Source organism: Cricetulus griseus, assembly GCF_003668045.3.
Source record: "Cricetulus griseus strain 17A/GY chromosome 1 unlocalized genomic scaffold, alternate assembly CriGri-PICRH-1.0 chr1_0, whole genome shotgun sequence".
NCBI classification, from domain to species: Eukaryota; Metazoa; Chordata; class Mammalia; order Rodentia; family Cricetidae; genus Cricetulus; species Cricetulus griseus.
In genome coordinates this window covers 35,744,735-35,771,055 of record NW_023276806.1, presented here as the reverse complement: position 1 = coordinate 35,771,055, position 26,321 = coordinate 35,744,735, and the positions used below count along the sequence as shown (strand labels likewise).

Below are 26,321 nucleotides of genomic sequence, written 5' to 3'. Positions count from 1 at the left end.
GGGAAAAAGAAATGCAAAATGACCAGTTTGAAGAGAAAAATAATACTAGAAAATTTAATGTCAAGACTTGTGCTGAAAGAGATGAGAAAATTAAAGAAATAACTGATTCAAAGTGGAACAGAGAGAGGGGAACTCTTAGAGAAAGACCCCATTAGCAAAATTAAGCTGCGAAGAACCCGAGGTCTAGGATACACTGATCATACACTCTAGCACCCAGCCCCAGTCCCAGCCCTTGTGATGATTATTTATGTTAGTGCACAAACTATTGTTAATGTCTTCCTAATGTACCGTTGTTGCCATACTTTTATAGCCAGCCATGTTGGAATTGAAATGCTGCTTGTCTTTGTTACAGCATATAGCATCGCAGTCAAATGCCCTTGTGTTTCCTTTGTCACACGGTAAAGGAGCCTTGTTTCTTAGAGAAATAAATTACCATCCACAGAGATGTTCTTTTTTTAGGTATCTGGAAAGATTTGAGAGTGACTACAACTGTACATTGACAGAGTTTTTGGAAGCTTTAGACAGTAGTTCGCTTTTTCCTCAAATATCTAAGCTGTCTACATGGTTTTGCTCTGCAGAGAAATGGTCAATGCATGGTTTTCCGAGAGAGTTCACAACATCCCCGTATGCAAGGAAGGCATCCGAGCCCACACGGAGTCATGCTCCTGCTCCTCGCAGCAGAGTCCTCATGCAGACAATACCACCCCTGGAGCCCCAGCCAGAAAAATCTCTGCCTCTGAATTTGACCGGCCTCTGAGACCCATTGTTGTCAAGGATTCCGAGGGAACTGTGAGCTTTCTCTCTGACTCAGGAAAAAAGGAACAGATGCCACTAACCCCCCGAAGATTCGATAGTGATGAAGGGGACCAGTGCTCCAGACTCTTGGAGTTAGTAAAAGATATTTCCAGTCATTTGGATGTCACGGCCTTATGTCACAAAATTTTCTTGCATATCCACGGACTCATCTCCGCCGATCGCTATTCCCTATTCCTTGTTTGCGAGGACAGCTCCAAAGACAAATTTCTTGTCAGCCGCCTCTTTGATGTCGCTGAAGGTTCGACACTGGAGGAAGCTTCCAATAACTGTATCCGCTTGGAGTGGAACAAAGGCATTGTGGGACATGTGGCAGCTTTTGGTGAGCCGTTGAATATCAAAGATGCCTATGAGGTGAGTAGGGGCCCACAACACATCAAACAATGATTGCAAAGAATGATGGGAAGTTGAGATGGAATAATTTGCAGAGTTCTTCAAAACTGGATGGGGCTACAGCTCAGTAGAGGAGAGCTTGTTATGCAGTGTTGGATTGAATCTCCAGCCCTCAGGGGGTTGGGGAGATTACAAAACAAAAACAACTAAGTGTATGGCAAGGTTGCTAGCTTGTCAATGCCAGCTTTTCTTCCCTAGTACTTTAGTACTAGGCTGGGCCTGAGGGAAGTGTTTTCTTTTTCTGTTAAATATAACATGAGCAAATCCATCTCATATTTGTAGTCTGATGGTTATGTGTGATGTATCTAGTTGTTTCTATTTGAACTTAGTGATTTTAAGCTGGGATTCTAAAATGATAGGTCCAAAACCTGTCAAAATAAACAAACAAGCCTGTCACCTTCTTTTTTGAGAAATCACTGGCATCTTTTGAAAGCACCATTGTCTCCGAAGTTTGGTTTTCTTTCCTTCCATCTTCGTTTGTCCTTTTGTCTCTTTTTTCAGATGGTACTCTTGGGGGCTCCAACTTAGCTACAGTTAAGTGATGGCTGAATGCTGGGAGAGCTGGATGTCGCTCAGAGTTTAGTATTAAGGTTTTATTTGCAAAGATACTAGGAAAATTTATGTTTCTACATCTCTGACTTTGGAAATATTGTCAATACTTTGTCTTATTTTTCTATTTTCTTTAAATTTGTAAAAAATAAAACCACTATTATAATGAACTTACAAATTAAAATATCATGCAGCTAGATTAACACAGTCACTCAAATCAACACTTGGTGAATCCCAAATGCTATGTATTTAATGAATAAATACATTGTATTAGAATAGCCGTTCTGAAGCCATGGAGCTTACGTTTTATACTTTCACTAGCCATTATTTTTATGCGCTTATCTACAACAAGTTTTTCATCCTTCACCTCAATCCTTTCTTCATCATTAATATTACTATTTCTTCACCTCTCTTACATGTTCCCACACGTATATTTGTTTACATATATAACATAATTACATTATAGGCTAGGGTCCACATATGAAGGAGAACATATGTTTTTGTTTTTGTTTTTTTTTCTTTCCTTCTGAGCTTGAGTAACCTTGTAAATATTATGTATCCTGCCTATCATTTTCCTATAATTTTTCTTTCATTTTTCAATAGAACTGAATAATACTTTATATGTTTACCAGATTTGCATTGTCTGTCTGATGATGGGCATGTTAGTTGTTTCTATCTTCTTGCTATAGTAAATAGAGCAACAATAAACATGGATGTACAGATTATCTCTATGATAGGGTGTGGAGTTCACTGTGTCTGTGCCCAGGAGTGAAATAGCTGAGTCATATACAGTTCTACCTTTTTTTAATTTTGGGGGAAACCTCCAAATTGATTTTTTAATGACTCTGGTAATGTGTACCCCACCAGCAGTGAACAAGGTTCCTCTTCTTCAACTCCTCTAACATTTGTTGTCAGATTTCTTTTTTCCATTTCTTAGATTATAAAAAGTTTATGTTATGTGGATGAGTGTTTTATCTGCATGGAAGTATGTGCACTGTGTACATTTCTGGTGCCTGTGGAGGCCATAAAGGGGTGCTGGATCCCCTGGAATTAGAGGTACTGACTGTGGATGCTGGGAATCAAACCTGGGTCCTGGAAAAGAGCAGGAGGTGCTCTTTACTGCTGAGCCATCTCTCCAGTCCCGCTTGTCAGATTTCTGAAGAGTGAGGTGGTATCTCAAAATAATTTTAATTTGTATTTATCTAATGACTAGGGATATTGAACACTTTAGAACAGTCATTGTCTGTGGTGATATATAATTTATATTATATATATTATTAAAGCCTGCCTGAGGGTTCAGAAAGCAAAGCTAGCCACAAGCCATAGGGCTCAGGCAATGGTGATACACACTTTTAATCCCAGCAGCCATACTAGCAAGCCATAGAGCCAGGCAGTGGTGGCATATGCCTTTAATCCCAGAACTCAGGAAACAGGTAGATGGATCTCTCTGAGTTCAAGGCCACCCTGACCTATACAAGAGTGAAGAGTAACAGAACTCATGCACTGGGATCACACACCTTTAATCCCAGCACTAGGGAGGTGGAGACAGGAGTGATATGGCTGGGCAGACAAAGGAATATAAGGGAGGAGGAGACAGAAACTCAGAGCTTTTGCCTCTGAGGATTTGTGGAGGTAGCATTGTCTCTGAGGATTCGTGGAGACAGGATAGCCATTCCAGCCTGGTAGAGGTAAGAACTACTGGCTTGACTGCTTTGCTTCTCTAATCTTTAGCTTGAAGCCTGAAGCCCAATATCAGTCTCTGGGTTTTTATTTTTTGTGTTACAATTGTCCATTTGTTTCCTGTTATTGGAAACTGTCTATTCTTCTCATTAGTCCAATTCTTAATTGGCAGTCCTATTTCCTTGGTATTAAATATCTGCAGTTCTTCATATATCCTGGTTATTAGCCTCTTGTCTGAATAGTAAGCCATTCTATGGCTGTCAGTGTGCTCTGATGGTGCTTTCCTTAGCTGTGCATAAACTTGAATTTTACACAGTCCCATCTATTGATGGGCTCTTATGAGGCTAGTTCTTATGAAAATGTAGTTCATTTCAGAAAGCTCTTCTCTAATCAAGTATCTTGAAGCGCATTCTTTGTTTGCTTTTAGTATGGCAGACATCTCTAAATCTGAGAGTAGAATATCAAAGTTCTCCACTATTATTATCCCAAGACCTACATGTCTTTTTATGCCTTATAGTGTTTGTTTTATGAAAGTAGAGCCTCCAGTATTTGGTGTATACATGTTTAGAATTGCTATCTCTTCTTTATGAATTGTTCCCTGTATTAGTATATAGTTTCCCTTGGTTTTGATTTGAAGCTTACTTTATCTCACATAAGCATAGTTAGGCCTGCTTGTCTATGGTTTCCATTTGCTTAGTAGTTTGTTTTCCATATTTTGATATGAGATTTTGGATATCTGTCCTGGCTAATTGTGTTTCTAGGAGACAATATACAGTTAGTTCTTGTTTTTAAAATCCAGTTCATCAGTCTGCATCTTTTTATTGTAAGTTGAGACCATTTATATTTAAAGTTATTGTAGAAAAGGATTTGCTATTTTCTGTAAATGTTAGGGTTTTTTGTTGTTGTCTTGCTGGGTCATTAGCATTTCTTTTCCTCTTCTATTAGTTTTGAGGGTTTGCTGATTTTCTGTGCTAGATGTGTTTGCTTCATTTGAGAGTTTATTTTGTCTTTCCATTCCTTTCATGGAGTATACACTTTCAGGCATTCTTCTAAAGGAGCTGTCTTTCTTCTTCCTCCATGTAAAGTATTCCATGAAGAATTTCCTTCAGTGATGATTTGGTTGTTATGTATTGCCTTAATTTATGCTTGTCTTGAAATACCCTTACTTCTCCATCAATTTCAATTTTGAAAGATAGTTCACAGCTATTTACTTCCAGAACTTGAAATATTTAATTCCATGCTATTCTAACTTTTATTGTTTGCTTTGCTTATCTGTTGGTGTGAGTTTGTTTTTAAGTGTTTACTTTCCTTTTCTAAGAGTCTATGTGGGAAATCTGCATGAATACAGCTGTGGGGATCGGTGAGACTAGGTGATGATTGTCCGATAGAGTCACTGAGGTGATACTGTGTTATCTGTGTGTCAATAGGACCAAGGGTAGGCTGTACACTGAACCCCAAAGCAACCAGATGCAGTAAAAACTTTGGTCATCCCTTTGATTTTGTGAACCTTCTGGAGACAAGATACACAATACCCACTGAAGCCTTTCTAGTATGTTGTTAGAGCTGTTGTTAGAGCCATAGGTGCAGAGTAACTCAGGCCCACAGCATTATAGTCTCTTAGTCCTCCAGGGACTACTGGAACCCCAAGTCAAAAATCCACACCCACAGTAGCCTCTGTCTCTCAAGGGATCCTGAAGCTGAAGCTCTAGCCTTGCATTGGCTCTGGTGGCCACCGGGGCTAGGCATTTAGTCACTTGGTGCTCCCAGGTCCTTCTGAATCAGAAGCCTTTTTCTTGTCCTTTTAAACAAGTAAACTTAGACGTATGTTCTTTTTAAGTGTAAATTTTGATGTATTTTAATGAAAAGTTTTGATAGTTCTACATTTATTACAGCTATCCACAGGCCTTTAATTTGTTTTCAAATTTCCCATCTATTCTATTCATTAAAGGTGTATTTATTGTTTATTTTGTATGTATGGGTGCTTTGCCTGCTATATGTGCACTATGTGTATATAGTGCTTGCAGGGGCCATTGGAGGCCGTCGGATCCCCTGGAACAGGAATTATAGGCATTCTGGGGATTTAACCTGGATCCTCTAGAAGAGCAGCCAGCGTTTTTAACCAGGGAGCCATCTCTCCAACCCCTTGAAATGAATTGCAATTCTTAAACAAAGCATCTTAATTGAGAAAAATGCTAATTTGCCTAGTGATGAGGTAGGTTACAGTACCTAACAGTTGTAGCTATCTACTGCACCATGAAAGCTCAAGGTTGGTGTGGCCCAACTCACTTGTTCCCGGTGCCTGTTTTAGCACCTGGTAAATAGGACTTAATAAGATTTGCTGGATTAAAGTTATATTAGATACAATGGATAATGAGAATTTCTCACAAATATCAGATTTCAAGCTGGTCATATCTGTCAAGGCAAGTGTCATCAGGATCAGGTTTACCATCAAGTGATGAAGATGGGGAGAGGCTTTTTTGAGGAAGAAAGACTTGGTGGGTCCTACAAAACATGTGGGATTTGAGTGACTTGGATGTGAGCCCGATGAGACCCAGCAGTAGAGATTGTGAAGGAGAATCAGGGGAATTGGATTGTGAACTGAAAGTGTCCAAGTGTGAGCAGACGGTAGGGAGCTGTGGGTGTTCCGCCAGGAGACTGTGGAACTCTTGATGAGGGATAGATTATTGAGTCAGAACCAAAGAGAGGAACTGAAGTTTTGACGGGCGACGAATGTGTCTTAAATTGTGTTTTAGGAGGTTAAAGTTTCATCTTCTGCAGTCATAAAACATATTAGACAGAAAATCTACAGGCTGCAAGGATAGATTATTTTAGCAGCCGATAAGTGAGGAAGTGGGTCCCTGAACCAATGGAAAGACTGGAAGAGAGGAGTGGAGTTCCTAGCACTTGGCAGCTGATGGGAGACAGTAGTGATGGACAAAAGGAATCAAAAATGCCTGGAGTTTGGGGAAGGGTAGGTCAATAATGATACAGAGGAATAGCAGCGCAGTGATGTGTCATGATAGTTCAGATAGTTTAACTCCTGAGATATTTTTCTACCCAGAACCTGCTGTACATACATTCTTTTCAGTTTTGATGCTCTTTGAAAAACTTAGTGGTCTTCATGGAGCTGCCCTCAACATCTCTGAGTGCTTTAGTAGCATCACACTGTAGCTGACTTCACGAACCAAGAACCTTACCTTCTGTTCCTGCCAAATTTGCATGTCCTTTCCCTTCCTGTTGTAGGCAACAGCAGGATTTATACTTTTCAGTGGCTATATACTCCCAAGAATACTAGGACCATAAACACTCTTTAGCTTTGCTAAGAAAGTTGTCATTTGTCATTTGTCCTGTGTGTCTCCAGCATGTCAGTTCTTCACCCACCTGCATTTTATGTAATCTACTTACCATGCTTAAAGTTTGATGATGTGTTTTTACTTCGTAGTTAATAGTGATTTAATTCTTAGGCTGTGGTTTAGGACAACCAATTCCTCTCATTTGCACTAATCCTAAAGGTGTATCCTCTTAGCCTTGGATTTCTCCTTCTCTTCACCCTTGGTACCCTCCATCATTATTTATGGTGACCTTGTGGACTTTCATGTCCATTAATCCATCATGACTGTGGAGTTTGTCTGTGTTCTAATGTATATGAGCAATAGCCCTGGAAGTCATTTATCTAATGGAAAATTCTTCTCTCAGCTTCAAGCATAATTTGAATAATAAAAATACTGTTTCAGAGTCTTTTGTGAAAGTAGTCAGAATATGTCTGGATGCTTCCCAAGTCTGACTTTAGCCATGAACTAGTAAAAAGGTTATAATGCAGCAGAAATCCAAGAGGGGCCATGGAATATAATAGTGCTTATATTGAAGCTGAGAGCAATTTTAGTTGTGAGAAATTATCAACATTGGATTCACTATTTAAAAGTGTATCACAGAAGATTATATGAAACAACACAAATTTGAAAATACAGTTAAAACTGATAAACTAACACATTGACATATTTCAAGTATAAGTTAATATCCTCAGTTTAGCCCAACGGCTCTGTTAGACCAGGAATACCAAGGAGAGATTCACTGGAAGGAGCTGTTTAAACACAGACAGATGTTTGAGTCTTATGACTTCCTAGTTGGGGAAACTTCTTTCATGTGGCATTGTATTTATTAATAGTGAGACAAAGATCAAAATGTTTACCGGTAAGAAGGTAAGGAAATGTTACTATGTAAAACACTGACTTAATAAGATAAGTTACTGTAATAACAAAATATCCAATACCTACACAAGACCACCTAAGACTGGTGCCCTTTCTAAAGAAAGTTTTATAACCCCTCTCAGTGATTGCTGTTGTGTTGTACGGCTTTGTACTATTGAAACTCCTGCCTGTCTCCTGAAGTGACTCAAATGTAGATCTCAGCTCCCAGTGGTCTCGGCTCTCTGGAGAGAATAGATGTTAGGCGGATTCACACCGCCACTTACATAGCTGTGCTCATGTAACTGCTATTCCTTCTGCCCTCCTTCCTTTTCTTCATCCTTCCCTTCCATTCTTTTGCAGAGGAACAAATCAATTCATCTCACTTTCTGCTGAAGGACTCGTACAGATCCCTTCTTAAAGGAGTATGGAATCTCTCTGGCGGATTCCTAATGAGTACAGTTATTTCCAAAATAAATATTAGAAAAGGAAAGAGCACCAGCAGATGCTGCGGTTTAGATAAATCATGAACTCTTGCGGTGCTCTGTGCCCCCAGGGAACAGAGTCTGGGAACTGCTGTGTCTGAGCGTCTTCATGTTCATGCTCTAATTTTAGGCATTATCTTAAAAATGCCATTCTTGGAGAAAATGAGCCTGCCTTGCCAATTCTTTTGTGTTTTTGTTTTCTGTTATTTTCACTTTGAATTCACGTATTTGCTTCATCGTGTCCCTCTTTCCTCCCCTCCCCCTCATGTAAGTCACACATGCTTCGGATTTGTTTTTTTAATAAATAGATAAGTTGAAGACATACTTTTATTAAATATTTTATCGTGGTTTTGATTTTTTTTAATTGGTGTGTATGTGTGTGTTTGTGATGTCACATGTGTAGAAGTCAGAGAACAACTTACAGCTTTTGGGAGTTGGTTCCCTCGAGTGTGAATGCCGTGGATTGGACTCAAGTTTCCAGACTTAGTGGCAAGAACTCTTACTCACTAAGGCATCTCGCTGGCCCTTCATTTCGTGCTTTTCAATAAGAACATTCTTCTTTGTACAATAAAATGATCAAATTCAGAAAAATTGACAGTGGTACAATGAATGCTGTTACCTAATGTGTACAAAATATCTTACAGTCCATTTTCAAAGTTTTTCAGTTATCCTGTTAAAATAACCCTTGTACGTTATTTTTCTTTCCAATCAGGATGCAATTCAAGACCAGGATCACATTTTGCACAGAGCTGTCATGTCTCCCTCCAAGCTAATATAGTTTATAACTGTGTTTATCTTTCTTGATTTAGATATAGTTGAAGGCTACAGGGCAATTGTTTTTTAAAATTCTTTTCATGGGTAGACTGAAGCCAGGCTCTTTGGGCAAGAGTAACCATAGATGCCTAATTTTGAGACCTTCTTTGGTTTTCCAGACAACAGTTAATTCTCAATTCTGTGTGAAGAGGGTGTTTACAATCCTGTTTAATTCTAATACTACTCGGAGGTACAAAGCAAGACAGTCCTATCTATCAGGATGCTCTGTCCCAACACCAACCTCAAAGGGAACCCCAGAAACCCACACTTTTTCATGTCAAAGTAACAGTAAGAGTCCCTGTTACTTTGTTAGGTTCAATCATTTGATCACATGATCCACAGCACCCAGTAAAACATTATACCTTCTCTTAAAACTCTGTAGTGGTTAAACTGAAGGGAACACAGTATGGTGATAGTTTGTTTATGATCTAACAAGTAAAGTTTGCCTGAAGATCAGAGTGCAAAGCTAGCCACACTAGTTAGCCATAGAGACCAGGCAGTGGTGGTACAAACCTTTAATCCCAGGCAGGTGGATCTGTTAGTTCAAGGCCACCCTGAGCTACATGAAATTTATCCAGTCTAAAAGAGAAACAGAGCTCACGCGAAGATGATCTTAGCACTTTGGATCCCATGCCTTTAATCCCAGCATTACAGAGGAATATAAGGTGGGAGGAGACAGGAGCTCAGTGCAGTCTGAGGTTTGGTGGAGAGCTATGCTGTCCAAGACAGGATCACCCCTTTAATCTGAGCATTGGTAGAGGTGAGAACTCTCTAGTTGCTGACGGATTTGCTTCTCTGATCTTCTGGTTTAATCCCAGTACCTGATTCTGAGTTTTTATTATGAAGACCTATTAGAATTCCTTCTACAATACAGAATGAGAATTGGGGGAAGGGAGAAAGCTGTGGGCCCCTCTCTGGTGCTTGGTTACCCCAGCACAAGGATATGAGGTCATTCTAGAAGTCCCAGTACCCTTCTGTCCTATGTTTGTGTTGTAATTTTGGTGTGTAGATACAAATTCTACTACTTTGATTAAGTAGGTGAGTTAAATCCTCTTCTTTATAAACTGAATTTGTAATTACAACAATCATTAAAAAATTATTACAGAAGGTACATTTTTGTTCTTAACAATTGATTTAGTATTATGTATGATAATCCACTAATAGTTAATTTTTACTTTTTCAACCCATCACTATCAATATTCTTTCTACTTTCCTTAGATACAATGAAGTCTGAAGACAAAAATGTCTAGATATGCAAAGATAAAATAAGAATTAATTTACTAGAAACATTTAGCTAACACCACCTGCGTGTCTGAGTAAAACCTGGTGTGCATATTTGCAGGGGAAAAAAAGTCCACAAGAATGCAGTGACGCTTATAAAGTAAAATATTTATACTGATGCATCTTTCCCTTTGAAGTTAACTTTAAAGCCAGCTTCAGTTCTCCCCTCTTGAGAAAACTGGCCTCATTTCTGACCCCATTTGACAGAATCTGGTGTAATTACTTACTTCCCTCACAGCTTCGGCTTTGCACGACTTCAGACCAATTTAAAGAAAAAAAATAGAAACGACCTTCGAAAGAGGAGGGCTTTCCTGAGTGAATATTCCGTATTCCTGAGGGGAATTCCAAATGCAGCTTTTAGAGCAAGAATACTATTATTAGGTGGCGCACAGAACTTGCTGGGGTCCGTATGCCCTGGAGTGCTCACTCCGTTCTTACCTTTCTGTCTATGCTTATTTCTGACTTCATTTTCTAAAATTGCAGTCCTAATCATCAAACTTTGTTTGAGGATTAAACAGGTAAAAATGACCACATCTGATACCGATAGTATCATTTACTATAATGCTCCCAATTATTAATGACTACCAAGTACTAAGAATACAGAAATGAATGAAAAAGAGAGAGATTTAAAAGAACTCACAGAATTAGAGAATATAAATATAGCCCAATTATATATCTTGCTTATCTAAAGAACAATGGAAAACTGTCTTTTAACCTTATTTAACCCACATTTAGAATGCTTACACTTTTTATATATCCTTGGTAGTTCTTAGATATGTATTCCTGTGTTTTAAAAAATAAACTAGAGGAGCTAGAGAGATGTGTAGTGGGAATTGGGTTACCTAGCCTGATGTTAGAGGTGGTGCTTCTTGTTTTCTGAGTTAACTCCTTTAAAAGTAAGAGGGAGCAGTTTGACCTTGACCTCTCAACCTCTCCTGTGGTGGTTGGAGATCTGATCATAGCTTCCAGTAACCCCAGGGCAGGAGACCAAGGAGGCTCTCTACCTTGTTGTTATTCCTGAGTGTCCCCAATAAACATTTGATATGCTTTTATTCAGGCTCTCCTGGATGCCCTTAACACCTCTGACAGAGATGGCTTGACAGCTGCTCCATGTGAAGAGGGCTAGACTAGAGTTTTTTCAGCTCGTCACCCACATCAGAGAGTATACACCTTCCCTAAATCCAGTGTCAGGGCACCTGGTGCCTTCTGGGCCTCTTTGGGCACCCGCTTTCATGTGCACACACACTTGCACCTACAATTAAAAACAAAACAAAAAAAAATTAAAGAGCAAAGAGATTCAAGAGCTAACAAAATCCTTACTCACAACCAATGTAGAAGCCCCAACAGGTTGAAGGGCAGAGGGAGGAGGCATAACTCCCGGCTTCAGCAGACTGAAGACCTCCAATACACTTTAAAAACAATAAATCCCGGCTTCAGCAGACTGAAGACCTCCAATACACTTTAAAACCAAACAAGGGTTCATGGCTTTGATGCCGACAGGAATTTTAGGACTTAGCCAGTTTATGAAGCAGAGTCGAGTTTTAAGAAAGCAATTGGTATGAGTTTAAGCATATAGGTTAAGAGAAAGAGAGGTGCTCAGAAGAAAGTAAGACATACCCAGTGATGTGAGTATAGAGCACTCAAAGAGGAGGACTCACTGTGTGTTAAACAGTCACATATGGGCTGGGGTGGGGTCTGAAGTTACTATCTTTAAAGAGCTGTTAAGAAACCTCAATGAGGCCACTAAGTGGTTCCTCCTGGCACCCACGGGACTGCAGCTGATAAGGTAGGAGTGTCATCTACAGGGATGTAGGAAGATTAGGTGGAAACAAAAACTAACAGATTTCTGGGCCAACAATCATATACATTCAGGCCTAGGCCATTGCTCCTTTAACGTAAGATAGCTGTTTATGAAATGAATATTAATTCTATGCTAACAGCTCTTATGGAAAGTGCTGTTTGTGCTAGAATTAGAGGCTTCCATTCAGCTAGAGGGTTTAGCCAGACTCAGGGATGAGGGTCCTCTTTTCTTTTCCATTTCCCCATAATTTCCATTCTTTTTTTTTTTTTTTCTGTCCTGACAGCGTACTGTGGAAGTATAGAACAATCCTTAGACCCAAAATTACATCATGTGTTGGAAAGGTTTTAGGAGAGCTGCTTTTCTGTGAGTGACACAGTAACAGCAAGCGATAGACAGATGGGGACAGACAATTTTTTTGTCAGAGGTCGAAGATGCTACTGTTCCTGCAACCACAAAAACTCTCTAAATATTTGTATGCTGTTCAGTTTGGAACAGTTGTTAAAAATCTTGGTTTGGTATGGGGCGCTTAGTTTTTGTAAACTCTGAAACCCCAGAACAGCCCTTACACTTATCTTTGTCAAATATTATGGGATTATATATTGATAGCTTTCACAGTGATAAAATCATTACTCAATAGTAACAAGGAAAGTCAAAGGTTAGATTTCTCTAATCTAATACATGAGAAAAAAATCAAATCAATCTTTGTACAGGTAGGTCAATAAATTGGATTTCTCTTTCCTTCCTAGGATCCTCGGTTCAATGCTGAAGTCGACCAAATTACAGGCTACAGGACACAGAGTATCCTTTGTATGCCAATTAAAAACCACAGAGAAGAGGTAAGCCAATTTTTCATTGCCTATAAAAGGTCACTTGGAAATATTTTTTGTTTTGAAAAATGTTTTTTACTCTACACATATATGAAATAATACTATGGTGACAAATTATCATTTAAATTAATATATAAATATTTAAATGTTCTGCTTGAGTTTTTTTTTTAACTGTAGTCACAGGGTTGAATGCTGATTATAGACTTGCCCCTGACCTTTAATTGGGAAACAAATTGTATACATTTTACTTCCTGTCTAATGGATAGGAATTCTAATGGATTTATTTCACATTGTATATTATTGTCTAATGCTTGTTCCATAAATGGTCATCAATTGCTATGGCTGTCAGTTGATTTCTTTGCATTTATTACAATTTTGAACACCTAGAAATCATAGCTAATTTCAATGGCATATATTTAGATGTGAACTTATAACAGGCATGTGAAAGTATTTTGCATTTCACCTAGCTAGAAGATTTAGATTCTGTTAGCACTCAGATCCCTCTTCATTTTACATTCTGTGGAAAAAAAATAGGAAATTGTCAATTAAACTGAATGTTCGAATTGTATAGTCTTTAATCTGAAGTCACATTACAACCAACTAGGGCATTTTGAAAGATTGTCAGCTGAAAAGAGGCATGAATTTCAAGATGGTCAATAGGATGCTTATAGATGAAGCTGAGATTTATTGTGGGCATTAGCCATCATAGTTGGAAGCCAGGAAGCTAATCATCTTCCTTCATTAACCCAGAGAACTATTACAGTGGGTGGTGTAATTCACTCTGAAACCTAAGGCCTGAAAACCTTGGGGGCTGCTAGGTAGGACCAAATCCAAAAGCCTTAGGATCTAGAGTTCTGATGTCTGGAGGTGTGACATGGACAGCTCAGCTCGAGGAGAGGGCAATTTGCCTCTGCCTATTTGGTCTACCTAGACCCTGAGTGGATTGGTCAGTGTCCTCATGCATTGGTAGATGAAGCATATTCCTCATGGGTCTGTTGATTCAGGGTTATTCCTTCCTGAGGCATTTTCACAGACATACCCAGAATACCTGTTGTCTGGGCTCATTAAAAGAGGTCGACATATAAATTTAACCTTTAACACCAGGTAAGGCAGAATGTCTAGATTAACTGTTAGCTATTGCTATGATAAAACATCTTGACCAAGGACAACATAAGGAAGGAGTTTTATTTTGGTTTGTGTCACCAGAGGGAGCGTCTACAAGGGTGAGAGAGTCATGGCAGCTGGCCATCAGAGTAGGAAGCCGAGAGATCCCATCTTCAAACTCAAGCACAGAGCAGAGAAAGTGAACTGGAAGTAGCTACCACCTCCACTGATGTACTTAGCCTCCCCAGATCCTGCCCAAATAATAACACTCCCAACTGGGGACCAAGGGAGCCTATGGGAGACATGGCTGATCCAAACCAGCACAAGGTCCATGGAGATTCTGGGAGGTGATGGGTTTTCAAAGCCCATTGTGGGTTCTAGTAAACTCCGTGTTTGTATTCAGTCTATCCTCAACTGCATGGCAGAGAATTGTCTGCGTGGGCAGTGGGACAGCGGAGTGTAAACTAATGCCTTCCCCATGGTTTATCCTTGTATTGAATTTGTATCCAACAAGGGTATGATGTCAATCAGACATGTCTTCATTTCGATAGTGTCCCTTCTTTTCCTCTTATAGGCATACTTAGCTTTTCACTATGTGGGCGGGGCCAGTTCTTCTGTCTTCCTAGGACTGCTCACATCATGCACCCTTAGTTAGGGCGTATCTCCAGAGTGAATGTGAGAAGAATGTCATTCTATTGGAGGAACGTCACTGTGAATGTCAGGAAGATTCCTGGAGTTTTACAGTTCTCAGACTTCACAGCATTGGAGTGAGATAGGTGAATGTAGATTGGTTAACCTGTTGCCCTCAGTTAATGAGACACTTCCTCTCCCCAAAGCTGTATGAGAACTACCTACACACACACACACACACACACACACACACACACGCACGCACGCACGCACGCACGCACGCACGCACGCACGCACACACACACACACACACACACAGAGACAGATAGACAGACAGACAGACACATCACTGCCTGAGGCAAGCCTCCTGATAACTGCACTTTTTCTCTTGTCAGTTTCTACCCCCTCCTCCTCCATTTTTGCTTCCTAGAGGGTTTCTCATTTGGGGTATTGCAGGTTAAATTAAAGCTCCCAGACTTGTGGTTATTCCTTGTCGTTAAGCCCTTAAGGTAGCTAAGTTTTAAGTCATAGTTTCTTTTCTAGGGTGTGCCTGGCCACTGCCCTCTTAGTCACATGGAATGGCAGAATGGCTATCTCTGGCCTTCTCTATTCCTCTCCACTACTGACCCTTCTACAGGAGGAATCACTGTATGACCAAAACCCACAACTGGTTTGGGGTTTGCCAAGCTGTGGCTTGTCCTGAGGCCAAGACTGCCTGTCTATTCACCTCTGGGATGAGGCGCCTGCTCCCTTCCTTACCAGGGAGCCTGCCTGGAAGCTGTCTGACAGAGTTTGCTTCTTTTTGGTGCAGTTGTCAATCTTTTTTGCCACAGGTTTCTGTCATCACCTTTGTGAGTTTCCAAAGCTCTTCTTCATTCAACAGTGTAAAAACATGTTTCCTTGTTATTTCTTTTCTCCTTTATCACGTCAGGCAGAGGTAGCCTCTGAACTACTCACTTACCGGAAGTCTCTCAAAATTTTTTAAATGAAAATTTCAAGTCCAGTGAAGCTTTCAGGAATAATTGTAAAGATTGTTTGCTCAGAGCTTGAAGCCCTTTTTATTGCTTCCTGGATGACTAATGGGGTTAATCCCTCTGAGCTTCACTTTCCTTCTCTGCTAAGTGGGGGCAATAAAAGACCCGCCTCCAGGGCTGCATTAAGCTTGCAGAGGGCCAGGCTTGTGACTCAGTGGAAACGTCAGGAAACACCATCTAGTCTTTTTAAAAGAACAATAATGGAACTTGTGAGAGAAGGAAGGAGAGAAAAGCCACCTTGTCATCAGGCAGCTGGTCCAAATGATAGTGGCCTAGCCCTGGACTCTGTCATTCTGTTTGCCGTCCTCTAACTGTAAACTTTGAAAGAAAGATGGCTTCCTATTCTTTTTTTTTTTCCCTCATAATTGAAGCCAGGCGGATTTGCCTCCTTTCTGTAAATCATTTCTATTAAGCTATCATCCATTCTAGTTACCAGAGAACCTAAAAGAGCTGGTTATTGAATTAGTTTATTTCTTGTTTATAAAATATTTTACACTTTTTAGTGGCAGCAGTTTTTAAAGGGAACTAGTTCTGGGGCAGTTGCATATTACTTACTGAAGTCTGTGCTCTGACACCGGCCATGCCATTCTGGAAGACTTTTAGGAATTCTGGAAGACTTTTAGGATTCACTAAAATACTGAATATTGCCTCTTATTTATTTATTTACTTACTTATTTACTTATCTATGTGTACATCCATGCATGTGAGTGTGCAAACACATGGAGATAGAAGGTAGCTTTTAAGACTTGGTTCTCTCCTTTCACCATGTGGGAATTGAACTCATCATGTCTTTAGGGTTATCAGAAAGCACCTTTAATTGCTGGGCTGTCTTGTTTGCTGGCCCAGCCTCTTGTTCTTGTGAGATATTTGAACAAATTAAAATTTTCAGTAGTTCTTTTTCAATCATGTTATAATATTATGTAATATAATATTATATTATGTTATAATCCATTGATGTAATGGATAGAGCAATTATTTCATTAGTTGGGATCACAGCTACTCATAAGAGAGTAAGTTTTGTATTCTTCTTTCTTCTTATTAACTCTTAAGATAGGGGTTAATGGATTAAAAAAAAAAATAAAACAGCCAGGCGTTGGTGGCACACGCCTTTAATCCCAGCACTCGGGAGGCAGAGGCAGGCGGATCTCTGTGAGTTTGAGGCCAGCCTGGTCTCCAGAGCGAGTGCCAGGATAGCCTCCAAAGCTACACAGAGAAACCCTGTCTCAAAACAAACAAACAAACAAACAAACAAACAAACAAACAAAAAAACAAAAACAAAGCTAAGTGAAGCTTGAGGAAACTAAAATATTCTATTTTAGAGCAGGGTCAAAGAGCTATTAGCCAGAGGGAAATGAATGGCAAAAGCAAAAACAAAAATCAATCAGAGGAGCTGTCCAGGTTGTATAAGAGAGTGGTTACGCGGCGTGGAACAGGCTTGGGAGGTGATTGACTTATGTGTAGCAAACAGTTGCCATGTGTGATATTTCTGGGGTAAGCACTGTGTGAATTGCTCTAAGTGCCTGTCACTTTCATAACACCCCTGGAAGCTGTCATCTTATTCCCTGTTAACCTACAAGGAAACTAAGACTGGAACATTTAGGGGTCTTGGTCTAAATCACATAACTAGAAACTTTCAAACCAACATCCACAAGCGCACCCTTGGCCTGTGCAGTCATGATATGGAAAAGAGACTCCTGAAACTCTGCTGTGGATGACAACTGAGCTCTTGCTTCTGCTTAAGTTTCTGTTGCTTTAAATGGGAAGGGGCGGAGGTTGACTGGTGTGGCAATGTGGGCACAGCCAGGAGACATGGTTGTCTTCTGAAGGCTCTTCGGTGTCATGTCACTTAATGCAAAGATTCTTTTCAAAATATGAGACAAGGAAGGAAGGGGCAAAGACACATTCTCTGACGTCTTAAGAGGAACCCATGGGCAAGTTTTTACCCGGGACAAAGGAGTTACAAGAAAGTTTTGCACTAAGCTGGGCCAACATGCCCCAGAGAGCAACCATGATATGCCAATAAAGCAACTGGAAGAAAGAAATTCAAGTATGCTTTTCAGGCCTGCTATTAAATTTCATTCAGACGTAATTCTGGATTTTTCAGGCAAAAGGCACTTGAGACGGTTTTATTTTAGTAACTTGCACTATTTATTTATTTAAGCAGAGAGAATTCTCTTATGTTTAGTAAAAATGTACAGAGAATTCAGCTGCCACTGGACCAGATGGCCTATTCCTGCAACATTGCCCTTCCCTGAAGTACTGTTCCTTGTGACAAGCTAGTGTTCCTCTGTATTTATAGGGATGAGAGACTCATCACTTGGAGCTTACTGCTGTTTTGTCTGCCCATCATTTGGGTAGGGATGAGTAGGAGTCTGCAGGCGGACATTATCAAATAATGCAAATGATGATACAAAAAACAAAAACAAAAACAAAAACGTCTGCCAGTTTTTATGACATTCCTGTGAGATAAATACTTGGAGGAATTAAAGCCACTTAATGTATATCCAAGTCATAAAATAAGGCATGAAGACTTGTAATTCCAACTACAATATGCAGAAGTAAATGCTCTGTAGAACTGCAACTTTGTGACCCACGTTTGATTATTTAAAAGTATTCTCACTATTCTCACTTATTTTTTCCTAACACTGTCTTAGTTTGACAAATGAGGGTTGTTTGGTTTCAAAGTGGGGCAAATGGCCGAGGTGCCTTTTAATGTGTCAAAGCTGACGTCAGCCACCAGCTTCTCCCTGCATCACTTAGACCTGACCTGTTACAGGGCCCTTCTGGATGACATACCCCTTCTCCTACACTAAATTTCTCCATCCCAGGGGCTGGGCTGTCCTTCCCCAAGCTGCCCTACCCTATATAATCAATCATTTTAGTTATCTGATCTTTTTCCTCTTCTCTCTTTCGGGCCTCCTGGCTGGTGCAACTGGTTCCCTCCACCCCTCATTTCTCCTCACATGGCTCAGGGTCATGTCCACTCTGGACTCTCCCAGGTGTCCTTGCCTCTGGCTATGCTCTCCCACATATCCATAAAAAACTTTCTCCTCCACCATACCAGGAGCAATCATGTCCTTTCCTTTGTATTCCCCCCCCCCCCCGCCCCCATTCAATGGTTGAGTCATTGAAATACGCAGATGCTGGGCTAAGCCAAAGAGACATGAGAAATAAAGGGGCCACTGAGTGTGGGGTGCATTCTGGAAGTGGAGACAGGAGGCTTATCAATTCAAGATGAGCCTGGGTTGCCTAGAGAGACCTTATTTCAAAAAAAGCAAATGATAATAACAGCAATAGCAACAATAAACTTTAAAGAAGCAACCGGAATACTTGCTTTTTAATTTTTCCATTTGGAGTAGGAGGACTTGTGCACCAGAAGCAGAGTATCTGTGGATGTTAAATGGGTACAGCAGTCACATGACAGGCCGGGCTGAGCCACTGAGACAAGGCAGAGCAAGGCTGAGACCCTGCTGCTGTGTTCATCTGCATCTTTGCCCACAGCCTTAGGGCAGGAGAAACAACGGCTCCCATGATATGCATACCTGTGCTCCCACCTTAAAGATACAAGAAGATCCCATCTAGTGCTCTATGCTTGTTGTAACAATGGTGACATTCTCAAATTTGACAAAGAAATTTGGTTCAAATAAAATGTTATAGTGGTATGCCTATAACTCTACAATTCCAAGGAAAACATAATTACAAGAACCAGCAGAGTTTATTAGTGGACTGTCTGGTGGCCTAGGTCTATTTATTTTTAAAGAACTGGTGAGCTTTGAAAACCTTTTAGATTGTTCCCCGAGCTTATCCCCCGCAGTGTTCTTTCTTGTAGGTTTGTTTTAGAAACAAAGTAGAAATGCTTGGAGCAGTTTCTGTTTGTCCTGGACTGGACGCTGTGATGGGGAAGATCTTTCACTTTTCCACATTACCACTTAAATAATAAACAAGTGCACCTCCACAAAAGATGTTAACCACTTTCCCAAGGGGGTGGGAGGGTAGGGACATTTCCTGAGAATAGTGGACGAGAAACATAGTCTTGTAGGTGAACTCTTTGCGTCTAGGCATGGACCCAGAGGGAAGACAAAGTGTATAAACAATTCAGATTTGAAGATTCATTTAGCAGTGTTTCCTATGACCCAAATGATATCTCATTTGTAACACTTAGAAAATTTGCTTCATGCTGTCTTTCATTCAATAGAAGATTTAACTTCATTGGCACATTCTGTAACCATTCTGCTGCTTATTGGAGAGTACTGCATTTTTAATTTCACAAATCATTGTTAAATTTAATTTTGATGAGTTTTATGTAGGTCTCAGTGGTGAGTGTTAAGGATCTGGGACCAGTTTCAGATGATAATAAGCCGTTTCTTTGTATAATATTTGGCCCAATACTGTGTAATTAGACCCTTTGATATATTTTGATGTTTTCTATAAATTCTTTAGCTGTCAATGAAATTACAACTCTCAATAGATATATGTGCCAACATCTATATTCATCCAAGAACTAAAGTTACATAGGAAATGTGCTTTGTCAACTTTCACGACTCCTGTTCCTTTTAAAAAGCCGAGTACATTTTAATATCTATACCGTATAAAGATTTGTGTTGAAATTTTATCTAAAATTCTACTTTCTTCTCTATCTTTAAAAGAAAATTAGTTATGTGGGCTGAATTTTGAGAGAAAGAGATGTATCTTAGATTTTCTAGTGCTGTGATGAAACAGTGTTACCAAAACCAAGTTGGGGAGGAAAGGGTTTATTTTTGTTTACATTTCCCTATCACAATTCATCAATAACCTCTGTCCCCTTGTATTACCCCCTGTCAGGTATTTATAAGAAAACTAATGCCCTCACCATTCTCTTTTTATCAATGGGAAAAATTTGTCATATGCACATTTCTCCCTTTAGATTGGGAGTAAATGTCCCAACTCCAAAGAAACTCATCAATTTACAGAATAAATGAAAGATGAAAAGAACACTTGGGTGAATTCTCCCAAGTTGATAATATTGAGTGTTATTATTGTTGTATTTGCAGTGTGTTGCTGTTACTGGGTATTCTTTGTGTTGTATTTACAGTATGTTGCCATGTTATAGTTTCTTGGTGTGATGCGGCTTTATCCTACATAAGTCCCTATATGGACAGGAGGGAGGGATGTCAGGATTTGCAATCACTTCAGTTCCTCCCTTGTCTTTTGAGTCCATGTAGAGCATCCACTGGAAATTGAAACAGTGTGAGGTATTGAGATTGATATGTGACCTTAGTAAATGTCTGGGATTAACCACTTATTGAATAAGAGGTTGCTCTCTGTGACAGTGATGGGCTGTCTCTGAAACAGCCAGCTGTCGCATTCGACTTTGATTGCCCAGAGAGACTCAAGGCATTCTGGGTTTTTTTTTGTTGTTGTTGTTGTTGTTTTGTTTTTTCGAGACAGGGTTTCCCTGTGGCTTTGGAGGCTGTCCTGGAACTAGCTCTTGTAGACCAGGCTAGTCTCGAACTCACAGAGATCCTCTGCTTCTGCCTCCCGAGTGCTGGGATTAAAGGCGTGCGCCATCATCGCCCGGCTCAAGGCATTCTGAAAAACATTCAACCCTGTAAGGACATGGTATCTGTTTATGCTGTGGGAATGCCAGTAAAATAGAGGCTCCTTTCTGCTTGAAAACGTAATATAGGGCACCAGGTAGGCAGCAAGTGAATGGGCTTCCCAGTAATGAATCTGACATTTGTAGTGGCTTTGACTCTCAAATGTGAAGTCTGAACATATACTTATAATAGAAGTTGTATAGTTCATTCTTGTAGTCCTGGTACTCTAGTTAACAAGGCTAGAGGATCCACATTTCCTGGCCAGCCTTGGCTACATAGTAAGTTCCAGGCTAGCCTAAACTATAATATATACAGAAAGACCTTGTCTTAAAAACTGGACAACAACGAAGTAAACCACAGAGTAACTGTTTGATCTTAAGAACATGTACCAATTTGTTCAAAGGGCAATCAATAGCAGACTAGAGGGAAGGCCTTTATAGCCACTCCGGGAGGGCAGAGGATGCTGGTTTTGCTATGGACATTTGAAATTCAGACCACTGATGTCTTTTTGTCTTTGATTATCTGTGTGACTGTAGATAAACACTATACATTTTCTTTCTTTTGTCCCTGAAACACTGAGCGCTGAACCAAATGCCTTGTTCATGACAGACAAATTGTCTATCACTGAGCTATAGTCCCAACTCTCTATTCTTAACCTATTGCCTTATTCCATGTTATTTTTGCATTGTCATCCATATGAAGGTGGGAGAAATACATGTACACACTTTTTTCTTTTTCTGGTCTAGGATTCTCTTGAGAGAAATGTCTGGTTGTTGTTTGGCTTGGTTTTGGTGGGGGTTTTATTGATTGATTGATTGATTTTTGAGGTACAGTCTGTATATATACCCGACAGACCTGGAGCTCCCTATGTAGCCCAGGTTGGCCTTTAAATCTTAACATATCTCCTGCCTCAGCCTCCTTAGTCCTGGGAGTACAGACATGTGCTATGGCATGTAGCTGCTTGCAATATTAAAAAAATATTTATTTTTATGTGTCTGGGTGTTTTGTCTACATGCATGTCTGTGCACCATGTGTGTGCCTGGTGCCTACAGAGTTCAGAAGAGAGTGTTGAATCTCTTGAGTCTGGAGTTACAAATGGTTGTGAGCTGCCATGTTGGTGCTGGGAGTCAAAATTATGTCTTCTGAAAGAACAGCCAATGCTCTTAGTGCTGAGCAGTCTCTCTAGCTCTCACTCACCTAATTTTTAATGTAAATATTATAGTCAGATAGTCATCCTAACTGAAACAAAATAACAAACCAACTTCTCATCTAAGTCTATAAGATTAGTAGTGGAAAATCATTGGTCAGAAAGAATGAGTACTTTCTTGCTGGAATACCTTAGTACATATCTTTCTTTACCATTAGAAGAAATTAAATATAATCTCCTTCTATAACCGTGGGTCCCACTTCATTGGATTTATCCAAATTAAGATGAAAATATTTGGAAAAGTTGGTTTGGAATATATGCAAGCATTTTCTTTTGTTATTCCCTGAATAGTACACTATAACAACTACTAAAATAGCATACAATGTATTGTGCATTATAAGTAATCTAGGAGTGATTTAAAGGAGGCAAAGGACATGTGTATTTATATGCAAACTCTATGTCATTTTATATGAGGGAGCTTAGTATTCTTAGATTTTGGCATTTGAACTGTGAGGGACCTAAAATTAATGCCCTGTGGCTCCTGGGCGACAACTGCAAATGTTTGGTATTAGGGGGCACAGAGTAGGTTTTGAAGCTCATCAGGCCAACTTCAGAAGACACAATTGATGTAGAAATCCTAGCATTCTGCAAACTGATCCAAGGGCAAATGTTACTAAAAAGCAAGGTTTAAATATACAAACGAAGTTAAAGAGTAGAGAAACCAACAGATCCCTGAAGCCAAGCGGGGAACCCAAGGTAGGGACAGTGAGCTTCCAGAAGCCAGATGGGCTGCCAGTGTTTGAAATTCTGTGTGGATTGTGTGAGAATGGTGTCTGTGGACTGTAGTTGACTCCAGACTGCAGGCGGGAGGTGAGTGGGTCTGAAGTGATCTCTGTGAAAGGCTCGTCTGTGGGATTCTGCCCGTGAGCTGAGCTCTTCTCCATCAGTAGTCACAGCAAGCAGCGATGGAGCGTGCCCTCGGCTTAAGCTGTGAACCAGGAGACAGGAGCCTGTGCCTCTCACAGGCAGCAGGTTCAAATTCTCACCCCAGGACCAGCAAACTACTGAACAAACAGTAGGCAACCACTCTGCCAACGGTGAACTGACAGTCCCAGTTAGGGTCTTCAGAGATGAGCAGCAGACACTAATGTCCAAAGTAGAAAGAAAGAAAAAAAATGAATAAAAGGATTTCCTATATAGTGTGACCTCAAAGATGTTTTTCTTTTAACCAGAAAAAAAAGACTTTTAATCTCATAGTTGTAAATAATGCTTATTTATAAATGAATGCACCTAGTGTAAAAACATAAACTAAAACGTAAGTTGAAAGAGAAGGTGTGGAGGCTCATGCCAGCAAGCTCACCATATGAGAGGTAGAGGCAGGAGAATTGCTTCAAGGTCAAAGGTGTCCCAGGTTACAGGCTGAGAGAGACCTTGTCTCAATCAAGAAACCAGAGTGAGAGTAAGAAAGGGGGTAAGGAAAAAGGAGGGGGGAAGGAGAGAGAAAAATTGGGACACAGGTTTTAATAAAGAAAGAGCCCCAGGGACCATTCTGTGTCTGAAGAAGCCTTGTTCCAAGGCTGATACTAAAATGGAAGACACAGGGAACTCCGGGGAGCCAGTAGTATTTTGAGTCTGCTGTACTAGTGGGAACTGATGTCCCCTGACCCATGCGTCTTCTTCTCTTGTAGGTCTCCCTGGTTGTCCCAGGCATTGCTCAGACAGCCACCATATAGCCCACTGACCAGGTTGAAGTACCTATAGTGGTTAGTCCAGGACCGCAGAGAACCAAAGTGTCCACCCTGACTTTGGCTTCATTTTCAGGGAACTCCAGCAATCTAATCAAATCACAATATGGTTACTTCCGAGTTATATAGCTGATTTTATTTCTTTTAAGACTTCAATGTTGACTTAGCTCACTGTCAATTTATGGTAATAAACTGATGGTCTAAAAGGTTACCATAATTTGATTTGGGGTCAGTTTTTAAGTAGTTGTGTGTTTTTGAGCAAACATGCTATCCTTTCTGCCAAGTGCCTCCTGCTGTGCTCTCAATATGGGCAACTGCACCATGAAACTTTTCACACAGCCTGTTGGCTCTGCATGGATCGTACTTAACTTCTTCTGAGTAGCCCTTTCTTCTGTCTTTGTTATTCTTTGGTTTTTAGTAGCAGTTTAGTCCTTGTTGAATAAATGAATGAATGACCACTTAAATGAGGGTTACACTTCTACTGCTACGTATTAGGCCCCATGACCCTCAAGTTGTTTTCATCAGTTCTGTTTCAAGTGAACATGCCCAGCTACAAACCAGACATGCTCAACCTGGACAAAACCTTTCCCAGGAATTTGTCAGTAGCATCGAGAAGTGTTGAGAGTGCAAGGGGCTTGTCAAAGTCAGAGTGAATAGAACCTAGGGAAACAAAGGTGGTTAGGATAAATGAATAATTCTCTTTTTTTAAAAAGCATATTGTCCTCTTATGATATAATAAAGAAGGAGAGAAGGGGAAAAAAACCATTTTGGGAGTACCAGGAAACTGCATCTCCTGAGAATATATTTCCCCTTTCTGCTCTGCTCTCCTAAGGGAGAGTTCTGTGTCATTTTCTTCTAGGTAGGGAGCTTGGAGTGAGCTGGACAAAGCAGGATGAACCTCCCACACAGAAGTATGGCTGCGTTCCCTAAAGTGTGAGCACTTAGGGGAAAATAGTTTATCTTGACGATACTAAATTGGGAAAAGAAGGAAATGGTAGAATTCATATTAAGAGGAAGCTGAAAGTAAGTTGTAAGCTGTGATAAACGCCAAGTCACTTCTCAACCTCAGCTAGAACTGGAAATATCCAGTGGCCCTCCAGGCTGACTGAGGAGAGGTTTCTTCAAGTCTTTCTTAACCTTTTGTGGAACTCAAGGCACACGGGCCAAGTTTAGCTTGGCCAACTTAAGTACAGTTTATCTTTCAAATTCCTTCTGACCTATGTGAAAGCAGGCTTCGCCTGTTAATTCCTGTTTTGGTTTTTTAATAACTTCTTTTACCAAAAATAATTCTCTTGAAGGTCAAATAATTTTCAAACCAGAAGTTTCAAAAGAAGCTGAGTTACATTCCTCCACAAGAGTTCTTGTGCATGGATGATTGTCCTGTATTCTTCTGCAACTGGCCACTGGGCCCTGCTTCATCTTCAGTAAATGAGCACTCAGCCTTTTAGGAATAGTTGAAATCAATGTAAAATGTTTGCTAATGATACATTTTATTGGAAATAATAAGAGTTGTTTTTCCTGCTTTTTTTTGTACTTGAAAACTATGTAGAATATTTACTTAAAACATAATTACCAGCTAGTTTAATCTGGATGCAAGGTGAGGTCCCAGAGTCCCATGCGGTTTAATTGGGTTCCAGGAAATTTAGAATATTACTACCCTTATTAGGAATAAAAGACTGGACTGGGTTTTGTTTTAGCATCTCAGCTTTGTGCTTTTAAACAGCCCATGTCCTCTGCAAACACATTCACTCTGAGGAATTAAAGCTAATGAAAACAAATGTGTCACTTTTAATCTTCTTATCCTAGGTTGTTGGTGTAGCCCAGGCCATCAACAAGAAATCAGGAAATGGTGGGACATTCACTGAAAAGGATGAAAAGGTACCAAAAACCCAAGTTTGGCACAATGCCAGCTTAGAAAGACACAGTCTCTTTATAGCACATGACCTCTGGAGTTAGGCATTGCTGAAATGTTTGCTTAAAAAAATGTTACAGTTAAAAATGATGTGAATTTGTGTGTGTGTGTGTGTGTGTGTGTGTGTGTGTGTGTGTGTGTGTGTGTGCACGCATGCGCGCGTGTGTACATCAGTACTAATTAAGGAAGAGGGGCTGTGAATTTAAGAGAGGGGCATGGGAGAAGTTGGAGAGATGAAAGGGTGTGATGGACAGGATGTAAAGACAGAACTCATCTATGAAATTCTCAACCAAATGTTTTCTAAGAGTAATAAAAGAGAAAAAAAATGACCTGAGTTTTAGCAGAAT

The 26,321-nt window shown here is 40.1% G+C and overlaps 1 protein-coding gene across 2 annotated transcripts in view; it reads left to right on the top strand.

Annotated features, from left to right (window-relative positions):
* The window catches only part of Pde5a (phosphodiesterase 5A), a 136,984-nt gene that overhangs the window by 18,204 nt on the left and 92,459 nt on the right, over positions 1–26,321 (top strand). For both annotated transcript variants that reach the window (XM_027395646.2, XM_027395645.1), the window contains exons 2-4: positions 579–1,167; positions 12,746–12,835; positions 25,869–25,940. In XM_027395646.2, coding sequence (XP_027251447.1) covers positions 579–1,167; positions 12,746–12,835; positions 25,869–25,940 — 751 coding nt within the window. The remainder of the gene's footprint in view (positions 1–578; positions 1,168–12,745; positions 12,836–25,868; positions 25,941–26,321) is intronic.